A 26,652-nucleotide genomic window follows, 5' to 3' on the forward strand; every position below is an offset into this window, starting at 1 on the left:
AGTTCACCACACAAAGGATTTTGCTGTGCTGACAGTGTCAGTCATGTGTGGGGATTTTAGCTCCTACTAGTATTTGTGACATGTGGTATTATTATCGAAAGCTGAGTTTAAAATGCTCAGTCATTTCGACATAATTGATTTTCACGAAAAGTTAGTGTCGGATGTGTGAGGGGGTGTCGTGTGAGTTTGATGTGTATGTTACTGCCCACATACTGCGTACTCACTCCAAGGCCACAGACTTAGTACAGATATTCTTGGCGCGGAGTGCAGTGTAGTCCTACAGGGAAAGAGACGAAGCACAAACTCGCCTACATATACTGATAAACGTCGATGCAAGGCACCCGGTATCAAAATGCAGAAGCAACAAGCTCTAATGCTGCTTATTATGGCACTTTTTACAGCCTTATCTAGGTGCCAATCGTCGGGAGAACAGGATGAACGGACGTCAGGCGGAGTCGAGTGTAGTGTGTGCAGGTGCATCTGGGACGACGGGCAGGCACTTATATGCCTAACAAGCGAGCTCAATGCATCGGATCCCTTCCAAAATATCCCGGAGTCACCGGATATCGTTTCTGTTACAGTATTTCGTGACGCTCCAGAGAACAGTGGGCCTTTGACATGGCCAATGGATGACGAGCTGGTAAAACGTTTTCCCCACGTGCGCAGTTTGAACTTTGCTGAATGCACTTTTAAGACGATTGAACATGGCTTCCTAAATGGTCTGTCAAACCTTCAGTCATTGACCTTCTTCTCCAACGGACTTCGAGAAATTCCAGTGGAAGCGTTGGCCCCTGTCGCAGGATCTGTGAGGGAATTGGACATCTTTTCTCAGAGCGGACTAACAGAGATCCGCAACGGTGACTTTCGCGGATTCTCCAATCTTTCTACGCTGCGGCTTACAGGCAGTGCTATATATCGTCTGCATGTTGATTCATTCGTTGAACTCGTCAATTTGACAACTCTGTCTCTAGATGATAACAACTTGACAGATATTCCCGACAACGTTTTGGACACTATTACAGGTATCAAAACGTTGGACCTCAGTCGGAACTCGCTCCGAAGTATTCCGAGAGCAGTCGACGGCCTCGAACATTTACAAGAGCTAGACCTCAGTTCCAATCAAATATCCGACATTCGCGGTCTCGATTTCTTACATGGTATGAAAAATCTAAACACTCTGTCGCTGGAAGACAATTTGATTTTGACGTAAGAATCTGATGCTATTATCGCTTGGGTATATAATTCTTCCTGGCCTGAGGTTAAACTGTGCCATAACCCATTCCTTTGTGATTCCCACTTGTGCGACTTGATGCCTCTATATGATAATTTCTTATTTTCACCACTGGATTGGACCAAGGGGAAACTTCAAACATGCGAGTACGAATGTGCGTCTCCATTGAAATACTGGGGGAAGCCTTTTAAAACTGTATATTGGGATATTTGTTTTAACGACCGCATCGATTCGAACCTTTCGGCGACAGACGTCAACGTTCCCTTGCTTTTAATGAACAGTAATAAACGAATGTACGCGATTGGCGGAGGAGTCGGTATTTTGGCCTTTGCTGCCGTGATCTTCGGCGTGGTCGTATTTATACGATTTAGGCGCATCAAATTGATGAGAGGAGGATTTATATTCGCAGGTCGAGGTCTTCGACGGAAAAAGAATAATGGACAAGAAGAACGTTTAGTTTATGATGCCGCCGTCTACCATCACGATGACGAAGTGGAATTCGTAGACGAACGTCTCCGACCGCGTTTAGAAAATCATCCTAACAACTTCCGACTCTGCCTGCCGCTAATCCGCGACTTCCGCCTTGGTGTTAAGAGATTGAATGGTTTACGAGAGTCGCTTGTGGCGAGTATGTGTGCCGTGTTCGTAATTAGCCATGCTTTCGTTATTGACGCCAGATGCAGGCAGGCTCTGGAAGTCGCATGTGACTACCTCCATCGAGATGATCTTGGACCACCCCATATCAAGCAAACTGATTTGATCCTGATACTTCTCGATCCAGTGCTCTTGGAGAATCTCCCCGAGGCCATAAGGGTTCTTGTCGATCGTTTGATCACGCTAGAGTGGAACAACCTGGATGAAGAACGTTGCTGGAAGCGACTTGAACAAAGCTTACATGATTTCGGTAGACAAGCAGAAAACGAAGTTTGATTCTGAATTATGATGGAGCAACGCTGACATCTGTCAATGTAGATAATAAAACATATGTAACCCGCTTCAACAAAAGGATCCTAAAGTCGCTGACGGGTGAGCCGAGAAAATCGAGTTTGAAGCCAGATCATCAAAATCCGTCAGAACGTTCGGGTTTCTGTTTTTGACATAATTTTGTAGTCTAATGTATCTTCTGTCATCTGCCGAAGTTTCGAAGCTAAATGATCACAGGAAAGACAAGAAAATAACATTTTTCTTGGCCATGATTTTCCAACTTTCAACGGAACAGAAAAGTGTCCGAAGATTTGGATTTAGCGGCGCAGCTAGACTCCGCCCCTAGCAACGAGGGAGTGATCTCATTGGTCAGTGCAATGCATCCTGGTTACTGATTGGTTGTGCGTAGACCGAATGCGTAGCTTGAATGAACATCGCGGAGGTTGCTAGGAGCGTACCTTCTATTGTCAAATGGTGAAAACTCTCTTGCTTCCCCTTTATCCTGATAGCGTCGGAAAGAAAACTTTGAAGGCGGTGTTCTCGAACCGCTGATTTCCTAAACCACTCGACATGCGCTAATAAAATCATCGATACCTCCGCAACCGAGTACTTTTATGAATTATGTTATACAATTATACTAAACATTAAAGTGGAAGAGTAAGGGAATAATAGCATGTCATTTTCAGAAAATTGTCCTCAGGCAACTTTTGGATCCTTTTGTTGCAGGGGGTCACATATTATAATTCCAGGATTGAGACACTGCTACGCACAAACGCTAAGTGATATTTAGGGTTGAGGAAAGCCATTGTTGGTAATACTGGATTGACAAGGGAACGACTGTGATGAAGGTAAACATGGACCTTAGAAGTATTTCGTTCATCCGTACAGCAAAGTGATAGAGTAAGATAATCATCAATTGTACTGTGATTTGGCTTTATAGTCGGTAGCGCGTCTGCCTCCAGATACATACGGGTACCTTGTTCAATTCACGAGTTTTACTGAGCAATATTGTTGTGAATAAAACTATTCCGTGAGTTTTGGGATTCGGTTTTTAAATTTTTGTTGGAAATATTCTGACGAACTTTCAATGCTCTCCGACTAGATATAACCTCGTACGGCCCCGTCAAAGTTGAAATTCCGTGTATATGTTAATGGCGATATACGGTGTAAAACTTTTCATATGTGAAAAATGCATATTGTAAATCCATCATAGCACGTTAGGGTGGCCGATGACCCCTATAAGATTATGTTTTTTTTCTCTCTACATATTTTGAAATGTGATGAGTCATAGTGAGTCATTTAATGGGTCTGTAAGGCCGGCAAAACGATTTGAAGGTATCGATTCCTGCATGAAGTTGAAATATGAAAGTTCATAATGACGTCATCAGAATGAAAGTTTATTCGAACTTTTGATAACTTGTCCAATAAGTACTAAAATTGCAGCACGTTGAAACATGTTGAATATTCTTTCGAAATAACAATAATTTGCAAGAAACATATTTTTTACTTGATTAATGTCTGAATCACGTCTTAAAGTTGAAGTCGAAAGTTAAGCAATGATACAACCCAACATTTGTTTTCTTTTTACTTTTATAGCCTTATTAGTGTGAGAAAAGGTCAATTAGAGTTAGTCTTGTATTATTTAAACCTTTTACGTTTTATGTCTATAGAATTCTATTTCATTGCTTGGCGAAGTATTGTTTGACATGCTTTTGACAGCTTGGTAGCAGCTAACTTGAACTGATTTCTCCCAGATTTCGATATATAATGTAGATGACACTTTCAATCATCTCCCTGTTTTTAATTTGAATGCCGAATTCATGCCTAAAAATTTTGATGATTGTTAAGAAAAAAAATGACGTCATGAAATTTCAAACTGTTTAAAGCAAATCTCACCTTTACCAGACAATCTTTTTACCACAATTTGGTTATAGTGAAGCTCATTAATTGTCTATCGAACTTTTAGTAACAACCTTTCAATTTCATGACGTCATTACTGTGAAAACGTCGAGTACATGATGTCAATCTTTAATTTGATCTTACCTCACTTAAGTTATTCTGAATTTGTTTTCGACCAGATTTCAGTATGGTGTATACAATGTAGCTTCATACGATATTCCTTGTCAAAGTAAAGATAACTTTTTATTTTGATGACGTCATCGTTGTGGAAAAAAATCAAAATGTTTGAAGTTAACCTTGTCATTTTTAATTGATGACGTCAACTTTATCCGAGCATATCTCATCCAATGTTCTACTAATTTTGTCCTAAAATTCCAGAATGTTGTATCTTATCAAATTGTCCATCGAATATATCATTAGTTTTTCAATTTCATGACGTCGTCAGCAGAAAATCAATTCAATACTAATATGTAAAATTGATCATTATGGTATGATATCTTTATGGTAGACCGTTGTTTGCTCCGAAATGCCAGTTGGCATGACTTTTTTCTTTCTCTTAATTAAACAGTAGCTTAATTATCATTTTGCTAGATTTTTATAAATTGTACATCATGTATTAGGCTTTTGCAACATGACCTCTGTCTACTGACTGCATGTCGGGATTTTATCAAAAAATATTGCTTGAAATTGCAGTTTACGCTTCGAATGGAACATGGAGATTTTGTGCAATACACATCTCATATCATTTACAGAACCTTTAGCTTATCGTCCGCAAAACTCCAAGTTCGAATTGATGAACATCTCAAAAATTTAATGGCCAATGGCTCCGATCACGAATTGAACTGATCCCCTAATTTGTTTCGAAGTCCAGTCTAGTCTAACTCCTAAGTCTAGTATTGTAAGATGCATTGGCAACTCTGACCCTTTACACGTATAAGAAATAGTTATTTTAGAATATGTTGTGTTTGGTAAATTGCAATGTATATTACTATATTTTGTATTACGGTAGAATTTGTTGTGTACTGGCCCCGTCACACTACAGTGAATGCCCAACGCATGCCAAGCGAAAGCCCAACGAATTCGAAAATGTGAAGACAGTTTGCATGTCTGACGTTCTTTGAATTCATTAGCTATTCATAGGGATTCGCAGAGATACGCTGGAGATTTTGGACATGTTTAGAAAATAAAATCGGCTCCAGCATATCTCTGCGAATCACGACGAATAGCTAATGAATACAAAGAACGCCAAGCATGTTACGAACTATTCTGGTATTACAATGGATGTTAACATATCTTCAAATTTTCAAATTTATTGGACATACGTTGGGCATTCGTCGGGCTTTCACTGTAGTGTGACGGGGCCTTAAGCGCATTGAAATCCTCTTAAGTCTGAAATGCGCTATATAAGAATTTGCTGTTATTGTAATTATCATTATAATAATGCTAATGATGATGATGATGATGATTATTATTGTTATTATCATTATTATTGTATACAATAAACAGTTTGGAACGGGGAGAAAGCTGAAAGAGTCCCTATTGTTGGTGTAACGAATACTTATAGTTATAGTACATATTATTGCGTTTAGATGTAGGGCAGGACAGTCATCTAGAAGGTTCGCTAGTGTACTCATAGTAGCAAAAAAAAGCTGCTGAAAACTGCTTATCCAATGGAGTTAAATGTGACCGTGCACCTCAAAACGAACGTAAAGTCGCACACGCTGATTTTGCGTGAGGACTGAAAATAAGTGAAATGGGTCAACCTAGCCGAACTTGACTTTTTCATATTTTCTGAAAGAGCGGGTCTTCTTTTACATTATGCTAAATTTTGGTATCATAAAACGGGCAGGAAAGTGTTTTTTAGCAGTTTATCTCGAACATTTTTGGTAGAATAGTGTGATTAGGTGTCTTTAGAATCCCTTTTTCATTTCTGAAAAACCTTGTCCACACTCTTCACTTTCAACTCTAATAACTTTTGAAAGGATAGTGTCACTGCTTTGAAAGTTGGCATTGATTATGGACAGAATGTGTTATGAGGCATGCTTAATTTCAGTTTAATCTGATAATCCCTTCATTGTTGTTATTCTGGTGGTTTACTTCCTGTTTTTTGTCCCATTCATCGCACAGCCAGCACGGTTTGGTAAAGATTAAGCGCTTGAATAGACACTGTACTTCAGAGCCTCTTTTCTCAGTTCACTCTTTCCCTGAGTTTGTGCTTTCTTTCCAATATTTAGATAGGTTAGGAGAGTCCATTTGATGTGAGTTATACATCATTTTAAAGCTTAAAAGTCTGCTCTTTCAGAATATGGTCTTAACTAAAAATTCATGTCTGGCGACTTTTTGTTTGTTTTGAGGTGCAGGGTCACAAATGGAGTCAAAAGGGGCCTGAGTTTTTGATCCTTGCAGAAAAACAATCATTTTGCCTCTGACGAAGATTCTGCTTGGATCGAAAGCTCAGGTCCCTTTTGACTCCAGTGTCGTCACTGTTGGTATCTTAATTACAAATACAAACTTGATTATGCTTTATTATCACTATAGCAATAACATTATGATGTTTAACAACATAAGCGTCACAAGTTCCAGTCTGTGTGTATGATATGCACCTGATGAAAATCCAGTTGCTAGTTGGGAGTTTTATTTCGTTTTTTTAACATTGTAAAAGAAGAAAAGAACAACTTTGTGTAAATGACCCCCATCAGATTTGTAATGAGTATAACAATCTTGATTTAAAACAGCGTAGACAATTATGTGACAGTCACACACACACACACACACACACACACACATACACAAACTGTTTCATATTTTTATGCCTCCGCCAACGAAGTGGCCGGAGGCATTATGTTTTCGGGTCGTCCGTCCGTCCGTACGTACGTCCGTCCGTCAGTCCGTCCGTACGTCCGTCCGTCCGTACGTCCGTCCCGTTTTGTTTTTGTCGATATCTCAAGAACCGTGTGGTGGTTTTACATCAAATTTTGGTATGAGAATATATCCTGGAGGGATAATACTTTGTTTGGATTTTAGGGTCACGGGGTCAAAGGTCAAAGGTCACAGGTTATTTTGTGAAAAAAAGTTTGAAAATTAATGTTTTTCTCCATATCTCGCAAATGGTTCAAGGCATCTTCATGGAACTTAGTATATATGCTTGTTCCAATGGGCAGTGGTTATCTAGGGAAATTGGGGGTCATGGTTCAAAGGTCAGGGGGTCACAGGTCAACTCCTCAAAATATCACTACTTTTCTTATATTCATGCAATGCCTGAAGGTTTTTTTGTTTTTTTTAACTTGATGTATACATGTATTACCCAATATATATTCTGTGGAAAGTTTCTTGCCAAAAGGTCAAAGGTCAAAATGTCAAAGGTCAAGTGAAAGTGCTGAATTGCACTTTTTCCTCCATATCTTAAAAGTAATTCAAGGTATCATAATGAAACTTACATATTTATGCATGTTCAACCTAACAGTGATTCTCTTTGGAACTGTGAGGTCAAAGGTCAAAGGCCAGATTTAGATAATGCTATTATTTTTTCCATTTGATACTGAAACACTTTTCTCAATACCTTGAATATTACTCAATGCATAAACTTATAAAAGGGTCAAAAGTCAAGTAAAAATCATCAGTTCCCCAAATACCTGCTCTCTGACATTTTAATCATTCATCCAATTGAACCTAGTTCTAGGAAAGTGAACATTCAGTACATTTATGTCAAACCTGTCATTTTGATATTTTGCCAATTGTGTGAAACTGTCATCACACATTGTCAAGACATTGTACTATAGACCTATTAGGAGAACCATGCATTATGGCGGAGGCATATCAGTCGCCGTAGCGAAATATCTAGTTATCCATGTTTCCTCTTCTTTTTTGTCATTCATACTGCAGTGTACTACGCGTAAGTATACGAGTAACGACCATTTTTGACATGAAAATTGTCCTTATACACGGCACGTCGCCATATGAGACGAAAACGCACTTGCATAATATGATTATGTAGAAAGAGATTCAAGGAACAAAAGTACACAAGGTTTAGAGGAATAACAGGCAACCGAATAAAAGTTCATTATAATCTTCGTCAAATTCCTACTTTTGACAGTCTTTTTGGTTTTTTGCATTTTGTCAAAAACAAAAAATAGAAAGATTATAGTGAGTGTCATTGATCAGATTTGGAATCATCACCATTCCATTATCTCCAAATCAAAACAAGGGTCAGGCGTTTATTAGTCTGGGCTGCTATATCGTTAGCGCGCCTTCGCTATAGGCCTATGTCTATAGCCCTTAAACACTACAGCGCAAGTTCAATGTGTCGTGCGTTACATATACATTGACAAGAGAAAATTCAATGCACTTCACAGATAATAACGTATAATGATATCTTAGAAACTCTGAAAAACAAAGCTTTTTTTTTCATCAACTGTCGAGACACATATTTATTTGTGATACAGACAGTACAGATAAATATGCAAAAGGTAAACGATAATGATACTAGTATTTGAGAGAATACATAAACATTAGTGTTATACGAATATATATATATATATACCTGAAGAGGGAAGGACACACACACACACAAACACACACACAATTGTATAGAAAGAGTTAGAGAGAGAGAGAGAGAGAGACACACACAGAGAGAGAGAGAGACAGACAGACAGACAGAGAGAGCACACAACAAAGTTTTTTTTTTTTTACCGTTTTGACAGTATAATCCGGTAAATCCTAGAGAGCATTCGCAGGAATAGTCACTCCCATCATTGACGCAAGTAGCCCCGTTGTCACACGGGTTGCTTCGGCAGGCATTAAAATCTGAATTTCAAGCAGGAATGGGGGGGGGGGGGTAGATAGGCAAGCTGTGATTTATTTCGCTAAAGGGCATAATAAATGCAAAACTCTCCGTTGGACAAGTCATCTCCTACAGCAATAGCGCTAAACGGGCTACAGGCCACGTATTGGTCTTCCTTCCGACAGCCAGTGTCAGTATTACGGTAGTTCAAATTTTTCTATAGCACGCAGCGATTATACTGCATTTAGTCCAATAAATCGTCGAGTTGTTTGTATTACAACTGTTTGGAAATTACCCTACGTCGACGTAATCAGCCCTAAATATTCAATGTTTCGGGAGATATAAAGATAATCCAATGTATCAAACGCAGATCCGATATCATGCTAAATCGAAGCATATGCCTTTCTGGTTGTCCTGTACAAGGATGCATGTGTAGAGTTTTCTGGCAGATAAGGCAAATGTGACAAAAACTAATGCAACTTCATACAACTGGGAGTGTGGATGCAATAGCCAAATCCAAAATGTATAGGACTTACCGGTTTCACAATTTATTCCTCCGTACCATGAAAGACAAGAACAGGAGTAGCTGTACGATACCGGTGATTTATAGCAGAAACCTCCGTTCAGACAGGGCTGGCTATCACATGGATCCAGCTCTGGACAAGATTAAAGAAATCAAACAACGATGATAAAATTATCGTATCCAACAGTAATGAATGAAGGGCAGGGTGATATCTTTCCTGCATCATCCCCACAAGTGTCTAGTGTTTACGTCATTGACCTTTAATCGCTTAGTAAGCATTTCCCATTTTTGATCCTTAATAGTTCAAAAACTATATATATATGTATATGTATATATATATATATATATATATATATATCATCACATAACACTAACATTGATATCAGTAATAGCAGACGAGTGTACAATTTTGTGGGAGGTTATCTTAGCATAAATCAGTTTCATTAAATTCAGATTTATTTTTAAAGTTAAATTGAGATTTTGCTTTGTTTTCAACCCTAGCTCTGTACAAAATTTTAATTTTGCCCAGGGGTGATTGATGTGCATGGAAGTGTGTGGTTAACACCTTGACAGTGCATGGTCCTGACCAATGGCCAGGATTGGAATGCTCTATTACAAATTCATGAGAAATTCCACTATCACAGCGAGTCTTTATTCATCCTGAAATGAGTATATGCATGCACATATGAAAACATGTGCTTATTATCATTTCTTTTTCATGTGCATGCATTTCACTCTTTACCATGAATTCAGACTAGCATTGCCCAGGGCAATCCATCATGAACGGTGATGAATTATTAATAAAGCACTCGTGTGTATCTGCGTAACCCTGCGTATCTCAAAATAAATACATGTTTATTTCTACAAATGACTTAAATGATTTACATTAAATACAATAGTTATAAAAAAAAACTTGAATGATATATTGTTTGCTCATTTTTTATCTAGCGATCCACATCCAACAAGCTTTGCTTTTGAGTGGATCACTATTTTCCATAATTGAACTTATTTTCCGCACGCCCACGAAGTATGTATGCATTGTTCCTCCTAATTATTGGATATATGTGACCCTGAACCTCAAAACAAACAAAAAGTCGCCAGACATGAATTTTTTGTTAAGACCATATTCTGAAAGAGCAGACTTTAAGCTTTAAAATGATGTATAACTCAAATCAAATAGACTCTCCTAACCTATCTAAATATTGGAAAGAAAGCACAGACTCGGGAAAAGTGGGAACTGAGAAAAGAGGCTCTGAAGTACAGTGTCTATTCAAGCGCTTAATCTTTACCAAACCGTGCTGGCTGTGCGATGAATGGGACAAAAACAGGAAGTAAACCACCAGAGTAACAACAATGAAGAGATTATCAGATTAAAATGAAATTAGGCATGCCTCATTAACACATTCTGTCCATAATTAATGCCAACTTTCAAAGCAGTAGCACTATCTTTTCAAAAGTTATTAGAGTTGAAAGTGAAGAGTGTGGACAAGGTTTTTCAGAAATGAAAAAGGGATTCTAAAGACACACCTAATCACACTATTCTACCAAAAATGTTCGAGATAAACTGCTAAAAAAACACACTTTCCTGCCCGTTTTATGATACCAAATTTTATCATAATGTAAAAGAAGACCCGCTCTTTCAGAAAATATGGAAAAGTCAAGTTCGGCTAGTTTGACCCATTTCACTTATATTCAGTCCTCATGCAAAATCAGTGTGTGCGACTTTATGTTCGTTTTGAGGTGCACGGTCACATATATATATATATATATATATATATATATATATATACATATATTATATATATATATATATATATATATATATATATATATTGTGTTGTTATACATACTGCATGAATCTTTTGCAAATGTTTGAACAATATCATTTCATGACATGTATACTTTGTACTATGTTTTAATTTTCGTTGACTGGAAATAAACTATGATTGAATTGAAATTGAATTGAACATTGAAAATTGGAGCAAGAGGCCAGAAGCCTAGTCAGCACAGTTCTGACTGATAAAAGGGGTATTCGTGGTATTCATGTCTATTGTTCTGGGTCATTGTAAGCTACACACTCAATACACATGATTGATTCTTGTGTTAAGTTCAATTTTATACTGAGGGTTTAAATTTGAACAAAATCTGGAACTTAACCTTAGAATTAATCATATATCTAACGAAACTGATTCATGCTCTCATATTCAATCACCTTCAACTAAATTTTACACACTATTCAGCTATTACTCATATTAATGACAGTGTTATCAGATGATGTATAGTTTTCACACTATTAAGGATCAAGAGTGGGAATGTTGGTGTTTTTCTTGTAACACCTAGCATAAAGAAAAAGCATACAATATTTGAATTTCAACAAAACGTTATTGTTGTTTAAAAAAAAAGAGACCACGAGGAATTCACTCCTAAAGTTAATTATTACGTTGTTAACCCTAACTAGGCCGGGGGGGGGGGGGGGGGGTGGGGGGGCGCCGCGGGTGGCCTCCGAGGCCCCCCCCCCTCGACGTTCCGCGCGATGTATCGCAATCGCAAGAAGCTATCGCCGCGACGTTTCATGACTTTTTTTTCTCGAGTCTCCCGCATCTTTTGACACCAAATTTGCGTCGCCCGGGTGCGCAGTTCGGAAGTTACGCATAGATATGTACATGCATGTCAGACCAAAAATTGCTCAAAAACGTGAATTTGTGTTCAATTTCAATGCAAACTGTGCCTACACGCAAATTTCATAAAAGCATGATTATTTGGGTGTTTTATTGATTAAAATCAATGAATAACATATTTTCTTGTTCGGAGCGATGTCGCGGACAAATTTCATCGAAAAAACAATGAAAAACACAAAGTCGAAAAACAAAGAAATACGTAAGAAATTCAAAAAACAATGAAATACTTAAGAATTTTTTCTGATACCACAATTCTTTTTTATTACATTTGCTAAGGACACTAAAAAGAATATCTACACAAAAAAGTGCCTATTTTGAGCTTTATTCTGTGATTTATACCAAATAGGTATTTCATGTATCATTATGCATAGATCTGGAGGGGGGGGGGGGCTGGGAACCCCCCCCCCCCCCCCCCCCCCCCCCGGCTCTATCAACTACCTAAATAGCCCGGCCTAGTTAGGGTTAAGTTCAATGAGGTCAGCAATCAACATGACTGCAGTATGCATAACATGCGAACGTACCAACATCCGACACTAGTGTCTTGGTAAATTTAGACCCATCATGAGTCTGACAGTAGGACATAGCGGACTGGTAAACAAGGCCCACGAGTTCGACACTAAACCAAAAGGACCAAGGGAAAGGCACATCAGGTCCCGTGATGGAAATGTCGAACTCGATCATGGTCATCTTTATGCCTAGTGTCGAACTGGTGTGCCTAATGGCCTAGTTTGTTTGTTTATTTGTTTAATTTCCACTTGAGAAATTAAAATTATGGCTGGACAGTCCATATTTATATGAAAACATTTCGTAACGTAATCACCATTTCGTTGACGAAATGACTGATTTCGTAATAAAATAGGCAATTGGCGCCCCATACAAAACTACGGTCTTTGTCCATGGTTTAAACCATGCCCATAATTGTACAATCTTCCTGAATTCGGGCAAATGAGAGTCTAATTATAGTCTTTATTTAACTGTAGAATTGTCTTTTGAGAAGGGTTTTTTGACACCCTCTCTTTCGCCTCTCCCTACTATTCGTGTTCATTTCAATCATCGATCTTTGCTCTCTCAAGATTGAACAAACATTAATTCCAAGCTTCAAATTCAAGTTTTGTTTTCAGAATAGTGAAAGTTGGAATTTAGACGACGAATTATTAGGCAAATGACGATAATACTGAATCCAAATGTAGAAGTGTTCTATCCCCATGCGTACTCAAAGATTGATCGCTGACTGTTGGAGACCTAATTAGTATCAAAATACCGATCAACGGCAATAGTTGATATCAAAGCGAGGATGACCATCCGCAAACAGAAACTAAAAAGAATGATAATTCGATTATTTTTATGAAAATTATAGGGACGAGAGAGATCGCCAATGCGTGAAAACAAGAATGAAATATACATATATTAGTGTATTGAATATTTTTATATACAGGGCTTATAAAAAAAAATTACACTTTTGAAAAAAAAAAATGTCTAAATAGCATTTCAAGATATTTGAGTGATTTTTATTTATGGATACCCAATAGTCTCATCTATCAAATGCAATCAACAAAACATTTTTTTTTTTCACGCTTGGCTGAACACTGACGCTCTTTGTCCAGAGTGTGAAAATGGCTTGCGCCAAATTGAAAGAAGATGGAAAATTCAGCCAGCAGTCCAAATAAATTTCATTTATTTATATATACCATTCAAACAAATTGCTCTTTTGCTCACAGTTTTGATTATGTTATGATAGTTTTTGGAATTTTCTGGCGATTTTCTGTCACGTTTTAAATGATTCCATTGTGTTATGGAAGGTTGATTAACAACATCAAGATGTTCTAAGCACAGTTATCACAAATTATGCACAGACATATGGAACCCACATGCCAGTCACAAAGTACAAAATTAATGCATCCTCAGATCATTCAAGCAATCCAATCAATCAATCAATCAATCCAATTTATCATTCAAATCAATCAATCAATCAATCAATCAATCAATCAATCAATCAATCAATCATTCAATCAATCAAGCAATCAATCATTTAATCAATCAATCGATCAATCAATCAATCAATCAATCGATCAATCAGTCACAATTGTATGCATGTTTAAAGTGACAGATCGACATAGGGAATACCACCTTCCCATCCCATCCCCCCCCCCCCCCCCCCCCGGCTTAAAGGCTGTTTTTTTTTTTTTTTTTAGGTTTTTGGTATTTTGTTCATCCAAAATAGCCACTGCTTACTGCTCTCTTCCCTTGTTGTTTGGTATTGATGTGTCCGTATATTGTGAAAACTGTGCTTTAAAGATTTTGAAGTAATTACACACTCCAATTCTCACCGATTAATTTAGAAATGAAATCATTAAAATTACGATAAAGCTGACAAAAAAACCCAGACTATCATAACATAAAGCTTTCAAGCAAAAGAGCAATGTTTGAATGGGAGCACTTATTTGGACCGCTGGCTGAATTTTCCATCTTTTTTCAATTTCGCGCTAGTCATTTTTTACACTCTGAACAAAGAGCGTCAGTGTTCAGCCAAGTGTGAACAAAAAATTGTTTTGTTGATTGCACTTGATAGATGACACTATTAGGCATTCATAAATATGAAAAAAATCTCCGATACATTTTGAAACGTAATCATGAAATTTTTTTCACAGGTGTAACTTTTTTTTTTTTGATACGCTCTGACATATATATATATATATATATATATATATATATACATAATTGTGAGGTGAATTATGAAGAAATGAATATATATATATATATATATATACATATACATATATTAAATGAAGAGCTTGCATCCAAAAAGCGCTAAATCCATCTTTTTTTCAGTGGACTCAGCGCCTTTTGGATGCAAGCTCTTCATATATATATATATATATATACACTCAGCAAAAAAAGTAATTTCCCCCTAGCATTTTTGGATATATCTCAAAAAGTATTTCACCGACTTTCATAATTCAAACGGGAATGGATAGGGAATTTCATTACTCAAAATATGAGTGGCATATCATTGCCACCAGATATCATTATTGGTGTAAAAAAAAACGCATTTTATGTCAAAATGCATGGGGAAAAAAGTTGCACTTCAGGCTATATGAAGCATATTACACACATTCCTATGTAAATTGGCAAATGACCTTTTTAAATTGTGCAATTCTCAGGAATTTCTTCAGGTACAATGTGCTTCCCTATTAAGCAGATGTTATGCATACTTTTTAAACAATAGCTTTTTCAATATGAAAAATTGGTAGAAGCCATGTGATTTGTAATCCCAATCTGGGTTGATCACATTATTGTGCCTATGGTAATTTTGCATCATGCGCTAAAGTTGCAGATCAGTTTGTTGAGGGAAATGGCATCGAACGTATGGAGTGGCCTGCAAGATAGCCCGACTGTAATTCAGAAGAGAATCTTTGGGATGTCATTAACCGGAAAGCGAGCAAAAAGGTGAAAGATGACACTTCACTGCAAGAATTTAAGCGCATCTTGCAGAGAGCATGGGCCAACATTGAGCAGCGCCAAGTACAAACTTTAGTTAACAGTATGAGGAAGAGATGCCGGCTGGTCATTGAAGCTGTTGGTGGACATACCAATTATCAAATACTTCACTGTATGTTCATGAAAAGAAAGAGATAGAGAAATATGCAATCAACCATGCTTTAATGTTCAGAATCATGAGTGATTGTTTGATTATTAGTGTAAAAGTCATTGCAAATCACTAAAGTGCAACTTTTTTTTCCATGCATTTTGACATAAAATGCATTTTTTCACACCAATAATAATATCTGGTGGCAATGATTTGCCACTCATGTTATGAGTAATACAATTCCTTATCCATTTCCGTTTGAATTATAAAAATCGGTAAGATACTTTTTGAGATATATCCAAAAATGCTAGGGGGGAACTTACCTTTTTTGCTGAGTGTATATATATATATATATATATATATATATATATATATATATGTGTGTGTGTGTGTGTGTGTGTGAGTGTGTGTGTGTCTGTGTGCGTGTATATATAATTATATTGAAAACACGTTTATATTAACTGTAATGGCACAGTTGACCCGTAATGGCTTGAGCTCCCTTGCTCATCTACAAGTGGAATAAATGCAAAAATTAACATGAATAGATAAAAATTCTTACTGCTGTTGTCATGTATTCTTGTTAGAATGTTCTGAATTCAGCTTAAGGTCTGAGTATCAGGATTAACATAACACCATACCATTCTCACAGTCTCCTCCAGTGAAGCCTGGTAAGCATGAGCAGGTGTGTGAATCTGTACCATCGCTGCAAATGCCTCCATTTATGCACGGGTTGGGGTTGCAGTCATCGATATCTATTGGACACAAAACACTGATTTATAAAGTTCTAAACTTAAAAATCTTAAAATATCGGAAATCATTTGGCATTTCGTAGTTCGGAGAAAAAAACACAGATACAGAACAAAGACAGGGTGTTTGAAAAAAACAAACAAACCCACAGACGACATAACCTGTATGTTGTGGCATTGCTACTGTTTTCCTCCTTTCTATTCATGCATATAAAGCTTGTAGTGAATAGAAACACGGTTGTAAATACGAAGAAAATAGATACTGCTACATCTTTTCGGTAAAACACAAAGTAACAAAACAATCTTTATCCCCCTATATGCAAGCCTTTTCCTGACTGTCAGCGGTTTTAGGTTTTATCTTTTACGTGCAGATGTACATGTACTACTGGACAGACGAATACTTAATGGACATACTAAGCAAGCAATTGCCGGCAGTGAATCCAGGCGCACAGTGACAGGTATATGAGTCTGGTCCATCAAGGCACGTGGCACCGTTCATGCAAGGGTAGCTCATGCATGCATCGATATCTTGAAAAAAAAATAAGTAAAGGAGAAGAGGACATTAAAACAGCGAAGAACTGATATGAAGTACATGAGAGGATATACGTGGTCACTCAGTTTCAGTATGTAATTTCTCCATTACCATCCTTCTGATAACTACCAAGGAAGCACCACACTTTGACAGCTCATTCAAGTTCAACAAGACCTATGATAACCCAATCAGACCTGCTAGATTATCCCAACTGCAACTATACCAAACAACAACAGCAGCAACAACAACGAACAGACAAAGAAACAACAACAACAGACTCGAACGTTACACGATTTTTGACACACGAGAAATTTCACAAAACTGCTCACTGCTGCCATTATTTCTGATTATCCTGGTGGCCCAGTGCGGAAAATGCAGAAAAGATAAGATTATTTTGGTGGCAATAAGGGTGGACGGGTGGGGGTACATTCTCTTTAAATTCAATAATGAAAGTCGGTGTACCTCACTTCCACCACAAGAAAAAAAGATGAAGAAGAAGAAGGGAAAAAAAAAAAGAAAACTCACAAGAGATAATGAACATCGTAGAAGGAAACCGAACAACCCTGAAATTAATTCTGTTCGTTGCTATGTTAAAAATTCCCCCAGAAAAAAACAAACAAAAAACACACAAGAAACACACAGATAGCCTTCTACAAGTAGGTGTTGTAATAATGATAACGATAATAATAATAATAATAATGTGATAATGAAAGTAATGGTAACAGTAATAACAATAACAATATAACAACATCTAAGGGGCTTACTACTTCTTCTTTGCACAATCATTTGATGGGAGGCAATGCAATAGTCATTGAAAGATATTCGCGGCGCATTGATACAACAGGGAGCTTTAGATTTTGATGCGCGGACGTTCAGAGGGGAAAAAAAAACCCACCTGTTCTGAGCATGCGCAGAAGTGCACGTCAAGTTGATCTATTTTTAGCTTTCGTTGCTTGAGTTTTTCACTACGCGTACTGGGCACAGAACTCTTACACATAGAAGAATCACTCGCCACCCGTTTTGTCGCCGTCGCTCGAATCATTGTCACGTGACGTCCGCCATTTTGCTTTAATAGCGGAACTTTTTTGCGTGCAAATCCCAGCAGACGCTATCCATATACAGTGACTGCATGTTGTACCGTGGTTTTCTGACCCTGAACGAGGCATTAAAATGCCGTATTATGAGGCTGTAAACTGCACAAATCACTTGACAAAAGGATTTGGAAACAGGTAAGTTTGACACCAAGCCATGATGAGAATAACAAGTAATTAATTCCCCAAGTAACGTTACAATTAGGCGGATCGGTCGTATGTTGGCTTTCTTGTGAGCGCAGTAGCAAAGGTAGTCCCAGATACTGGATTTTGTGTTTGCCGTCGACATATGTGTTTACCACCAACTATCAAAATATGCAAAATAAAAAAGATCAAGTAAGCCTAATTTAGGCCCTGGGGCAATACACTCTGTACGTTGTGTGTTGGGGCAAGCAGCTTTGTACCTGAAAAAAGTACTATCTATTTATGTAAATTTGAGCTTAGGTGTAAACTTTACACGTAGATTTATTCTTATGTAGCTAGAGTCACAGTACCAGTGGTGGGTCAGTGTCAGTAACAACACTACAGTCGTTTAGTAGATACTAGATTGTCCAGACTGACTGTGTACTCTAGTATTAAAGTAGAGTAGTAGTAGTAGTAGTAGTACGAACAGTTGTAGGGTAGACTGAAGTTCCAATGATATTGATAATACTGAATAAATTTAACTATTTTAGTATATTACTCAAACTACTTACTTTAGGGCCTATACTACACTACATATAGGTAATGTCAGTGTCACGTTAGTACTGAGTCTGTAGATTCTAGTTTCTGCCCAATTTCTGGTAACCTTTATCTGTTTATTTTTACTTCTGTCTGAATTAGCAAGACCTGACTGATGCGTAACTCACTAACTGTTATTGCGCTGACATGTAAGTCTCTTCTTACAACAAAGTTAGGGGTGATATTGGATATAAACTGTCAGCTGCCGGTGCCTTGTTATTAATCTTATCAAGAGCTTTCCATGGACCATGTCCATGCATGCAATCATCATCATGCTTGCCATAGTTGTATTGTAGGTACACATGTTTTATGATTATGAATATGAGGTCTATACAAATCTGATATGGTAATAATTTTCACATGTATCATATGTTCTCTGTGTGTTAAAAATCCTAGATTTCCAAGAAGGGGTGTTGCTCTTCGCCAAAGATGGATTGTGAACATGAGAAGAGACCACTGGATTCCCAAACCATACTCTACCTTGTGTTCTGACCACTTTGAAGAGAAGTACTTCGATCGCACCGGCCAGATAACAAGGCTGCGGGCAGATGCTGTACCAACTTTATTCAACTTTCCACAACATCTCATGAGGGTACATGCAGAAGAACAAATTTTAATTTTGCATGTTAGGTGTTTGAAATTTGAGTTTTAGTTTTGAAATCCGTCCGACCAGGAGCAGACATATACCCTTGTGTGTATGTCTGCTTCAGAAACGGATTTTAATCTACCATCACATCGCATCCTGGTCACTGATGAAGAATGCGATGACTAACCTGTTTGGTGTCTTGTTTCTAAATAATGTGCTTTCCTCGCCAGGATAAAGCGTTTTTAGGTCTATTGCCATTTTAGGTTTTTATCACATTCACATCTGTTCTTTCAAACTATATTGCAGGATTTTATTTTAAATGGTGCTTCCTAACAAGAGCAAGTGCAATTTTGCACTACATGTGTATATGAATGTATTGCCTTTGTTATCATTGACAAGAATGCCTTTCATATTCTTGCCAGACAGTGTCCATTATTCATGGATTTATTTTATGTTGTTGCCAACTTGCCAATTTAATGCATATTAATGAAACATTGCTTTCGCAATATGCAATATTTGTCATACATGTATTTCCAAGACTTGTCTTGCCTACATATTGTTGCTACATTAAAATTTCGTACTATACCATAGTATGTTTTCACACTCATAAGGATTTCATTTTGAATTGCGCTTGAAGCGAACAAGTGCAAGTGAAATCATGGATTATACAGTATTGCCTTTGATATTTTTTTTATTATTCTTGCCAGTGTCCATTATTCATGGTTTTATTTTGCTGCCATATGCTAAGTGATTGTACATGCATTTGCTTTCATGATATACAAGACATGTAGTTGTCATATTTGTGACACTTGTTTTGCCTACATGTACATACTTTGAGATACAGTGTAGTATGCTTTCGCACTCTTTAGATTTCTTTTTGAATTTCGTTTAAAGCAAACGGGTGCGTGTGAAATCTTGCATTATACAGATGTTCATGTATTGCCTTTAGTTGATATTGTTATGCCAAGAATGCATTTGATATTCTTGCCCGACAGTGTTCATTATTTATGGATTTTATGTTGTTGCTATATTGCATGATAGTTGATTATACAGGCATTTGCTTTCGTGATATACAACATTTGTCGTATATATCTGTGATACTTGTTTTGCTTACATGTTGTTACCAAATTATGTTTTCATACTACACAGTGTATGGGATAGTTTTTGTTAAACTCATTACTAAGGATTTAATTTTGAATCATGCTGAGCTAACAAGTACAAGTGAAATCTTACATTTACAAATGTATTGCCTTTAATACTGTTGCCAGGAATGCCTTTGGTGTTCTTTTCAATGTCCATAATTCGTAGATTTATATTGCCATAGTGCATGCGGATCAACACAATATGTTTTTCATACTATACCATAGTACGTTTTTACACTCATTAGGATTTTCTTTTTGAATCACGCTTGAAGCTATCAAGGGCAAGTGAAATTGTGCACTATATTGATGCATTGCCTTAGATAATCTTGCCAGACAGTGTTCACTATTCATGAATTTTATGTTGTTGCCCTATTGCATGTCCATTATAGATGTATACATTTGTATATGCATTTGCTTTTGTGATTACAATAGTTGTCACAAATTTGCGACACTGGTGGTCTTGCCTATCATTTGCATAATATGTTCCTGACGCATGTACTGCCTGTGATTATAGCTGCCGTATTAGGTATGATAATGGTACATGTACTTCAAGCAAATGGTATATCACTGTACTGTGGTTGATTCTCAGCAATCAACTTTGACCTTGATAAATGTCAAATAAATTGTAAAAAATCAGGAAAATTAACTCTGTCCAACTTAACTTCCTGTTTTTTTTTTTTGTAGGAAGACAATCTTGAAAGGAGTTCATGCTTGTAAAGTGTGTGTGTGTGAGTGTGTGAATACATATATATATATATATATATATATATATATATATACATATATATAGACGATGAAGACAAACAAGTTGACATAATGCATTAGAATCCAACTTCATTTATTTGTAAACCAAATTTTCGACCCTTGCACGGATCTTCCACCCTGAGGAAGATCCGTGCAAGGGTCGAAAATTGGTTTACAAATAAATGAAGTTGGATTCTAATGCATTATGTCAACTTGTTTGTCTTCATCGTCGTCATGCTCTTATTCCAACACGCGGATAATAATACCACTATATGTATATATATATATATATATATATATATATATATATATATATATTGAGTACCGGGTAGTCTACTTGTTGGTGCAGCAATATCATGATATCGAAAGTAAAACAGGAACCAAGTTCATGTTGATCACCAACAATTTATTTACAGCACACAAATATTGGAGCGATTCGCTCTTTCTCAAGTGTTGTTGCAAATCGCTCAAAAATTGGTGTGGTGAAATAAATTGTCGGTGATTAGCATGAACTCGATTTCTGTTTTATTTCATGTATACAGATATACAGTGTATATATGCCTATAGGCATATTGCTTCCTATACCAATAATTATGTGCAATAGTGATAACTACATTGTACTACACACTACTAATGATAATGATAACAGCAGGAATATAGATAATTAAGGTGATGTCGTCTTCCAAATTTCTAATATTATGTTGAACGAGTATATGTCAGATGGGGAAGATGTATTACAGTACATGATCATATCCACCAATCATTGATTTTTACAACTGGACTAACTGGAAATTTAATTTGACCTGTTTAATGGGAGAAAAATCAAAAGCACGAACACACATCTTCTTACAATATCATTGGAGGGGAAAAAATGCAAGACATAGGGTTGAGAGGGGTATCAGAAAAATGGCAGGACACAGACAAGGACAGGCGCGCGTCTTAGATTATTTTATACCAAAGGAGATCACGTCTCCGAAGTCAAATAGATCTATCCGAAAGGGGAAAAACACCTGTTTCAAGACAGACAACTTTCAGGGAAGAGTGTGAAATAAATATGAGTACATGAATCTGTGGTCAACGCTGGATTGAGAAGTACCAGTTAGACAGTTTACAAGTTCAAGTAAATATCAAGGGCTATGAGCGGCTGTCATACTGTCCGATCAGTGAGTTGACCGTATCGTACTCGCGAGGAGCTGCTGAGGTTCCGCTAAGCAACATGGCGGTGTGTGCACTGAGGCGTCACATCCGGGGCGCGCGGTGGCGACACCGAGCTCAGCGGGTTGTGAATGGGTGTGATTCTTCTATGTGTAAGAGTTCTGTGGTACTGGGCTATTTTTACGTCCGCACAGTTTGCGACGTAGAGGACTACTTCATGCACCAGTCATATGGGGGCGCCATTTTATTTTTCATACGTTGTGTCCCAACCCACTCGTATTAATCTAAAGCTACTTTTCTACATGAGGCAGGGGAGAGGAGAACGTCCAGCGCACACGTCGTCTCAAACATCCGCGCGTCAAAGTCTATTAAAAGCTCCCTAATAGCCTTCGAGAGAGAAACGCACATTTCAAACTTTTCAGCCTTACCTGTGCGGAAGGTTCCTGTTGCAAGTATAGTGCTTTCTCCGTAGATATAAACAGTTATATTATATTCGATGCCGGGTGAAAGGTTCGTGAGCATATAACTTTGAACACCGGCAACGTTGATGGTGTCGGATACGCTGAGATTAATAGCTGCATAGGCTAGTGTGTAGTTCCCTGATGTAGCAACGTTCCAGGCTATGGTCAGTGAAGTGGTAGACCTCTCCGTCAATTCGAGTTCATCTGCATGATGGCAAACATGGTATTAAGTGAAAACGAAACAACAGCAACAAAATAAAGCAGCCTCAGACAATTTTGAACATGCATGGTTGAAGTATGAGTATAGCATATTCCTCCATTATGTGAGCTATTCAGTGAATCAGGAATTTTCACAGTTTGCGTTATTATAAATTGCTTCTAATCTTCAATTCGAAAAAGGGTTTGTAATTTAAATATATATATATATATATATATATATATATATATATATATATATATATACATACATATACAATTATGCATATACACTGACCTTTCCTTCAATCGAACACGGCTATAACCACAATGTGATTACAAAAGAAAAAAAAATCAGGTTTCAAAAGTAAAATCTTTAATCATCTATTGTAATCATCCATAGGTCCTATTACAAAATGTCGATGATAATGGAAATGATTATATCAAGTATTTGGAAGGAAGGGCATTTTTATCTGGCCACTAGGTTGAAAAAAAAAACTATAAAAGGAACTGCAAAACAACATGTTCTTTTTTCTTCTCCTCTGGAGAAATAAGTTGCGACAAACGTGTTAGTTTACAGAAAAAATATATATATATATATGAAGGAAATATACTCACCGAGAGTAAAAGTGGTGCTTCTAGCTAGAGAGTATTTCAAATCTTCTCGGATGCCACTGAAACTCTGCACGTTAATGGTATACGCTACAGATAACCGGAGGACAGTGATCACCACAGATGTGTCTTCAGTTTCAAGTATCCCGGAATCGTTGTAAGCGCTGTATGTGATTCTATACCCGTCGAAACGCTGAACACCGCCGAACGAAGCAAGAGCAGAGTCATAAGTTACTAATACACCCCGTTCGAATCGTCTTGTAGCAACAACGTTCTGAACCTCTTGTGGAACTATGGAAAGAAATGAGTGATAGATTGCAAGACAATGTAATCTGTCTGTGTTGTGAAATGATGATCGGGTTGCATGGTGTAGCTCGTGAAATAAATACAGGTAGTCACTAATGATTCTAACGGTCAACACTGCTGGAAGGAGTACGCAATTTCAATGAAACTCGAAACATTGAAGCAAATCCCCCGCAAAATTGTGATTTTTAATCACATGTGCTGCAGAAAGGATTCGCATCAGACTTCGATCGTCAATATCAAACACATACTTTGATGAATCTATTTAAATGCAAAGTGGAATTTGACTCATAATAATCACTAAATCTGCCGATGTTTTTGCCAAAAAGGCACTGACATGTATACGGTCCACCAGTGTGCTGATATTATGCATATCACACGAAACTTATATGACGCGTTCCTTGGGACTCAGCTATACGACCACGCATCAAAAACTATTACTGCCTTAGATGTACATGCAATCATACAGTATTGATTTGATTGGGAATGACTGTCCAGAGGATCACTATAGGTTCACAAAACAAGACTATTCATTTGCAGCAATCATTCATTGCACTCTGTGATCTTTTTAGTGTTGTTAGTGTTGTTTTATCATTATTTTCACTATTACATTATTATTCTGCCACTATTGTCCCTATTAAAGTAATGTACTTTCACTTTTAGTATCAAATTTTTATTGCATCGGTTAGACTGCATGTTGAATTGGGAGAAAACTTTCCGGTGTTTGTGTCCAATCCTCAGCATTTGCAAATCCAGAGTCACTCTGCCAACCAGACGTTAGATTTTGATCTCTTTGATGTAAACAAAAAACTGCATTTTCACATTTTCTCAATAGGCCTGTAAAGTGCTCTTGGCAAGTATTTTAAAAGTGTGACCGTGGTGATACAATTTACATCATGGAAACAAACCAATAAACAACAGAGAGAAATGAAAGAGAAAAAAAGGAGAAAAAGAAAGAACGGAATGATTTCAACTACCGTAATACAGATGTCAACTCTCTTTGAAAACATTTTGTCTGTGATTACCAGAAAACTTGCTCCGAAAAGTTGTCCCGCATTAAAAGTCGCATGCCTTCGTGTATGTGACTGACAGTATACATAGTTCAGCAATGGCACAGTCTCACGTACCTACCTGAGATGGTACACAAGACATTTGCAAATACCTCGTGAGAACTATACACACAAACTGCGCAAAGAAAGGTTTGCGGCTCCATTGAAGGAACGGCTCCATTGAAGGAACACATTCGGAGAAAAAAAAAAAACCAACATTTCCCCATTCAGCGGAGCTTAACCTTTTTTTTTTTAATTGCATTATGCTCTTCCAATAACTTTGGTAGTTAGGTTTAGTTAAATTGTTTTTACACTCGTGCATTGCTTGCATGAAAGAAAAACAAACCTTTATTTTGGTTTAAATCTTACATTATTTGTTAAAATTAATATAAGATTTAAAAAATCAAAGATTTCTTTTTCTTTCAACTGGGTCAGTCTATGCACTTCCCAGCATCTTTAATTCAGTGTTTTCACGAAATCAATGTTTTATCCCACCAGGCGATCTAATGAGTTTCATTACAAATTCATGACTCATCGGACTCTCTGAGACTCTCTCTCCCTTTTTCTTCTCTTTTCTTTTTACGTTTTTCAACTGAACTACATGTTTTAATCATCGTCATCTGACTCTTCAATACCTAAAGATTTTTTTAAGACCTATACCAAGTGAGTGGATCTACTACATTTAGAGACCTTTAACCGTCATTTTTATCCTGACAAGTTGCTGAGAATCGACTAGACAGCCTTACAGTCCCACATCATCGTTCCTGTGTTTGTGCCTTCTTCCGCCTTCCTTGCAATCTACATTGCACTGAACTATTCATTCATCAAGCCGAAAATTCTTGCCCATTATGTCAACCCGTAACACCAAAGCACTGATAAAGGAAATTCTATAGGACAATGATGTACTCCATGTGATCAAAACAGCTGTCAAGGAGGCAGTCGATGCCGAGATGAATGAGGTGATCAGTAGGCTGGAACAACAAGAGGGCAGGGTACTTGACCTGGAAAGCAAATGCCAGTCTTTAGAAAAGAAAATCAGGCAACTGAGGAAGGGGAGAGAACAAAATGCAAATGAGGTGATCCGACTGAAAATCAAAACTGATGATCAGGAACAATACCCAAGGCGCAACTGTGTCAGATTTTGTTTGAGTTCCAGAGGCTGATCAGGGCAACATCGATAACACAGACGAGACCATTATTCGCATCGCCAAGGAAGTGATGGATGTGGACCTCCCCCTATCTGCAATCGACAGGAGCCATCGCATCAGACGCCAGAAGCCCTTAACTGACAGCGCTCCACAGAAGCCAAGAGCGATCATTGTGAAGCTGTCCTCTTACAGGTACCGGCAGATGCTCTTCAGGAATAGGAAGAAGCTCAAGGACGCCAAAGGGAAGCACAAAGGCATCAGCATGTTTGAAGACCTGACAGACTTGAGGAGAGCTCTACTGTGGGAGGCGTTCTCATAAAGATGGAGGCCCCCGACAGCAAAATCAAGCATGCCTGGACGATGGACGGTCGGATCCACGTTTCAATGACCACAGAAGCTGGGGGATGGTGAAAAAGGTGATCCACTCGAAAAGAGACCTCGATCTACTGTAAAGGCACATAGCATTGGTTCAACATTTCATAACCTACAGGTATATATTGAAATTATTTTTTAAGTTTTGTGCTATTTATTCATATGGAATATACAT

The 26,652-nt window shown here is 37.5% G+C and overlaps 1 protein-coding gene across 1 annotated transcript; it reads left to right on the top strand.

Moving 5' to 3' along the window:
• Positions 1 to 1,522: 1,522 nt before the first annotated feature.
• LOC139732373 (uncharacterized) lies at positions 1,523 to 26,424 on the top strand. The gene is made up of 2 exons (XM_071643240.1): positions 1,523 to 2,135; positions 26,114 to 26,424. Exons 1-2 carry the CDS (start codon positions 1,523 to 1,525, stop codon positions 26,422 to 26,424), a joined length of 924 nt encoding a protein of 307 aa, XP_071499341.1.
• The last annotated feature ends 228 nt before the right edge of the window (positions 26,425 to 26,652 follow it).

Source organism: Diadema antillarum, unplaced genomic scaffold (genome assembly GCF_040938485.1).
Source record: "Diadema antillarum isolate AM-2024a unplaced genomic scaffold, OU_Dant_1.0 seq00000415_RagTag, whole genome shotgun sequence".
NCBI lineage: Eukaryota > Metazoa > Echinodermata > Echinoidea > Diadematoida > Diadematidae > Diadema > Diadema antillarum.

Excerpts from the sequence above, each read along its gene's own strand:
- LOC139732373 (XM_071643240.1), top strand. The coding sequence starts at position 1,523 with ATGTACGCGATTGGCGGAGGAGTCGGTATTTTGGCCTTTGCTGCCGTG. Across the intron at positions 2,136-26,113 it reads ACAAAGCTTACATGATTTCG|AGGCTGATCAGGGCAACATC; the intron begins GTAGACAAGCAG and ends TTTGAGTTCCAG.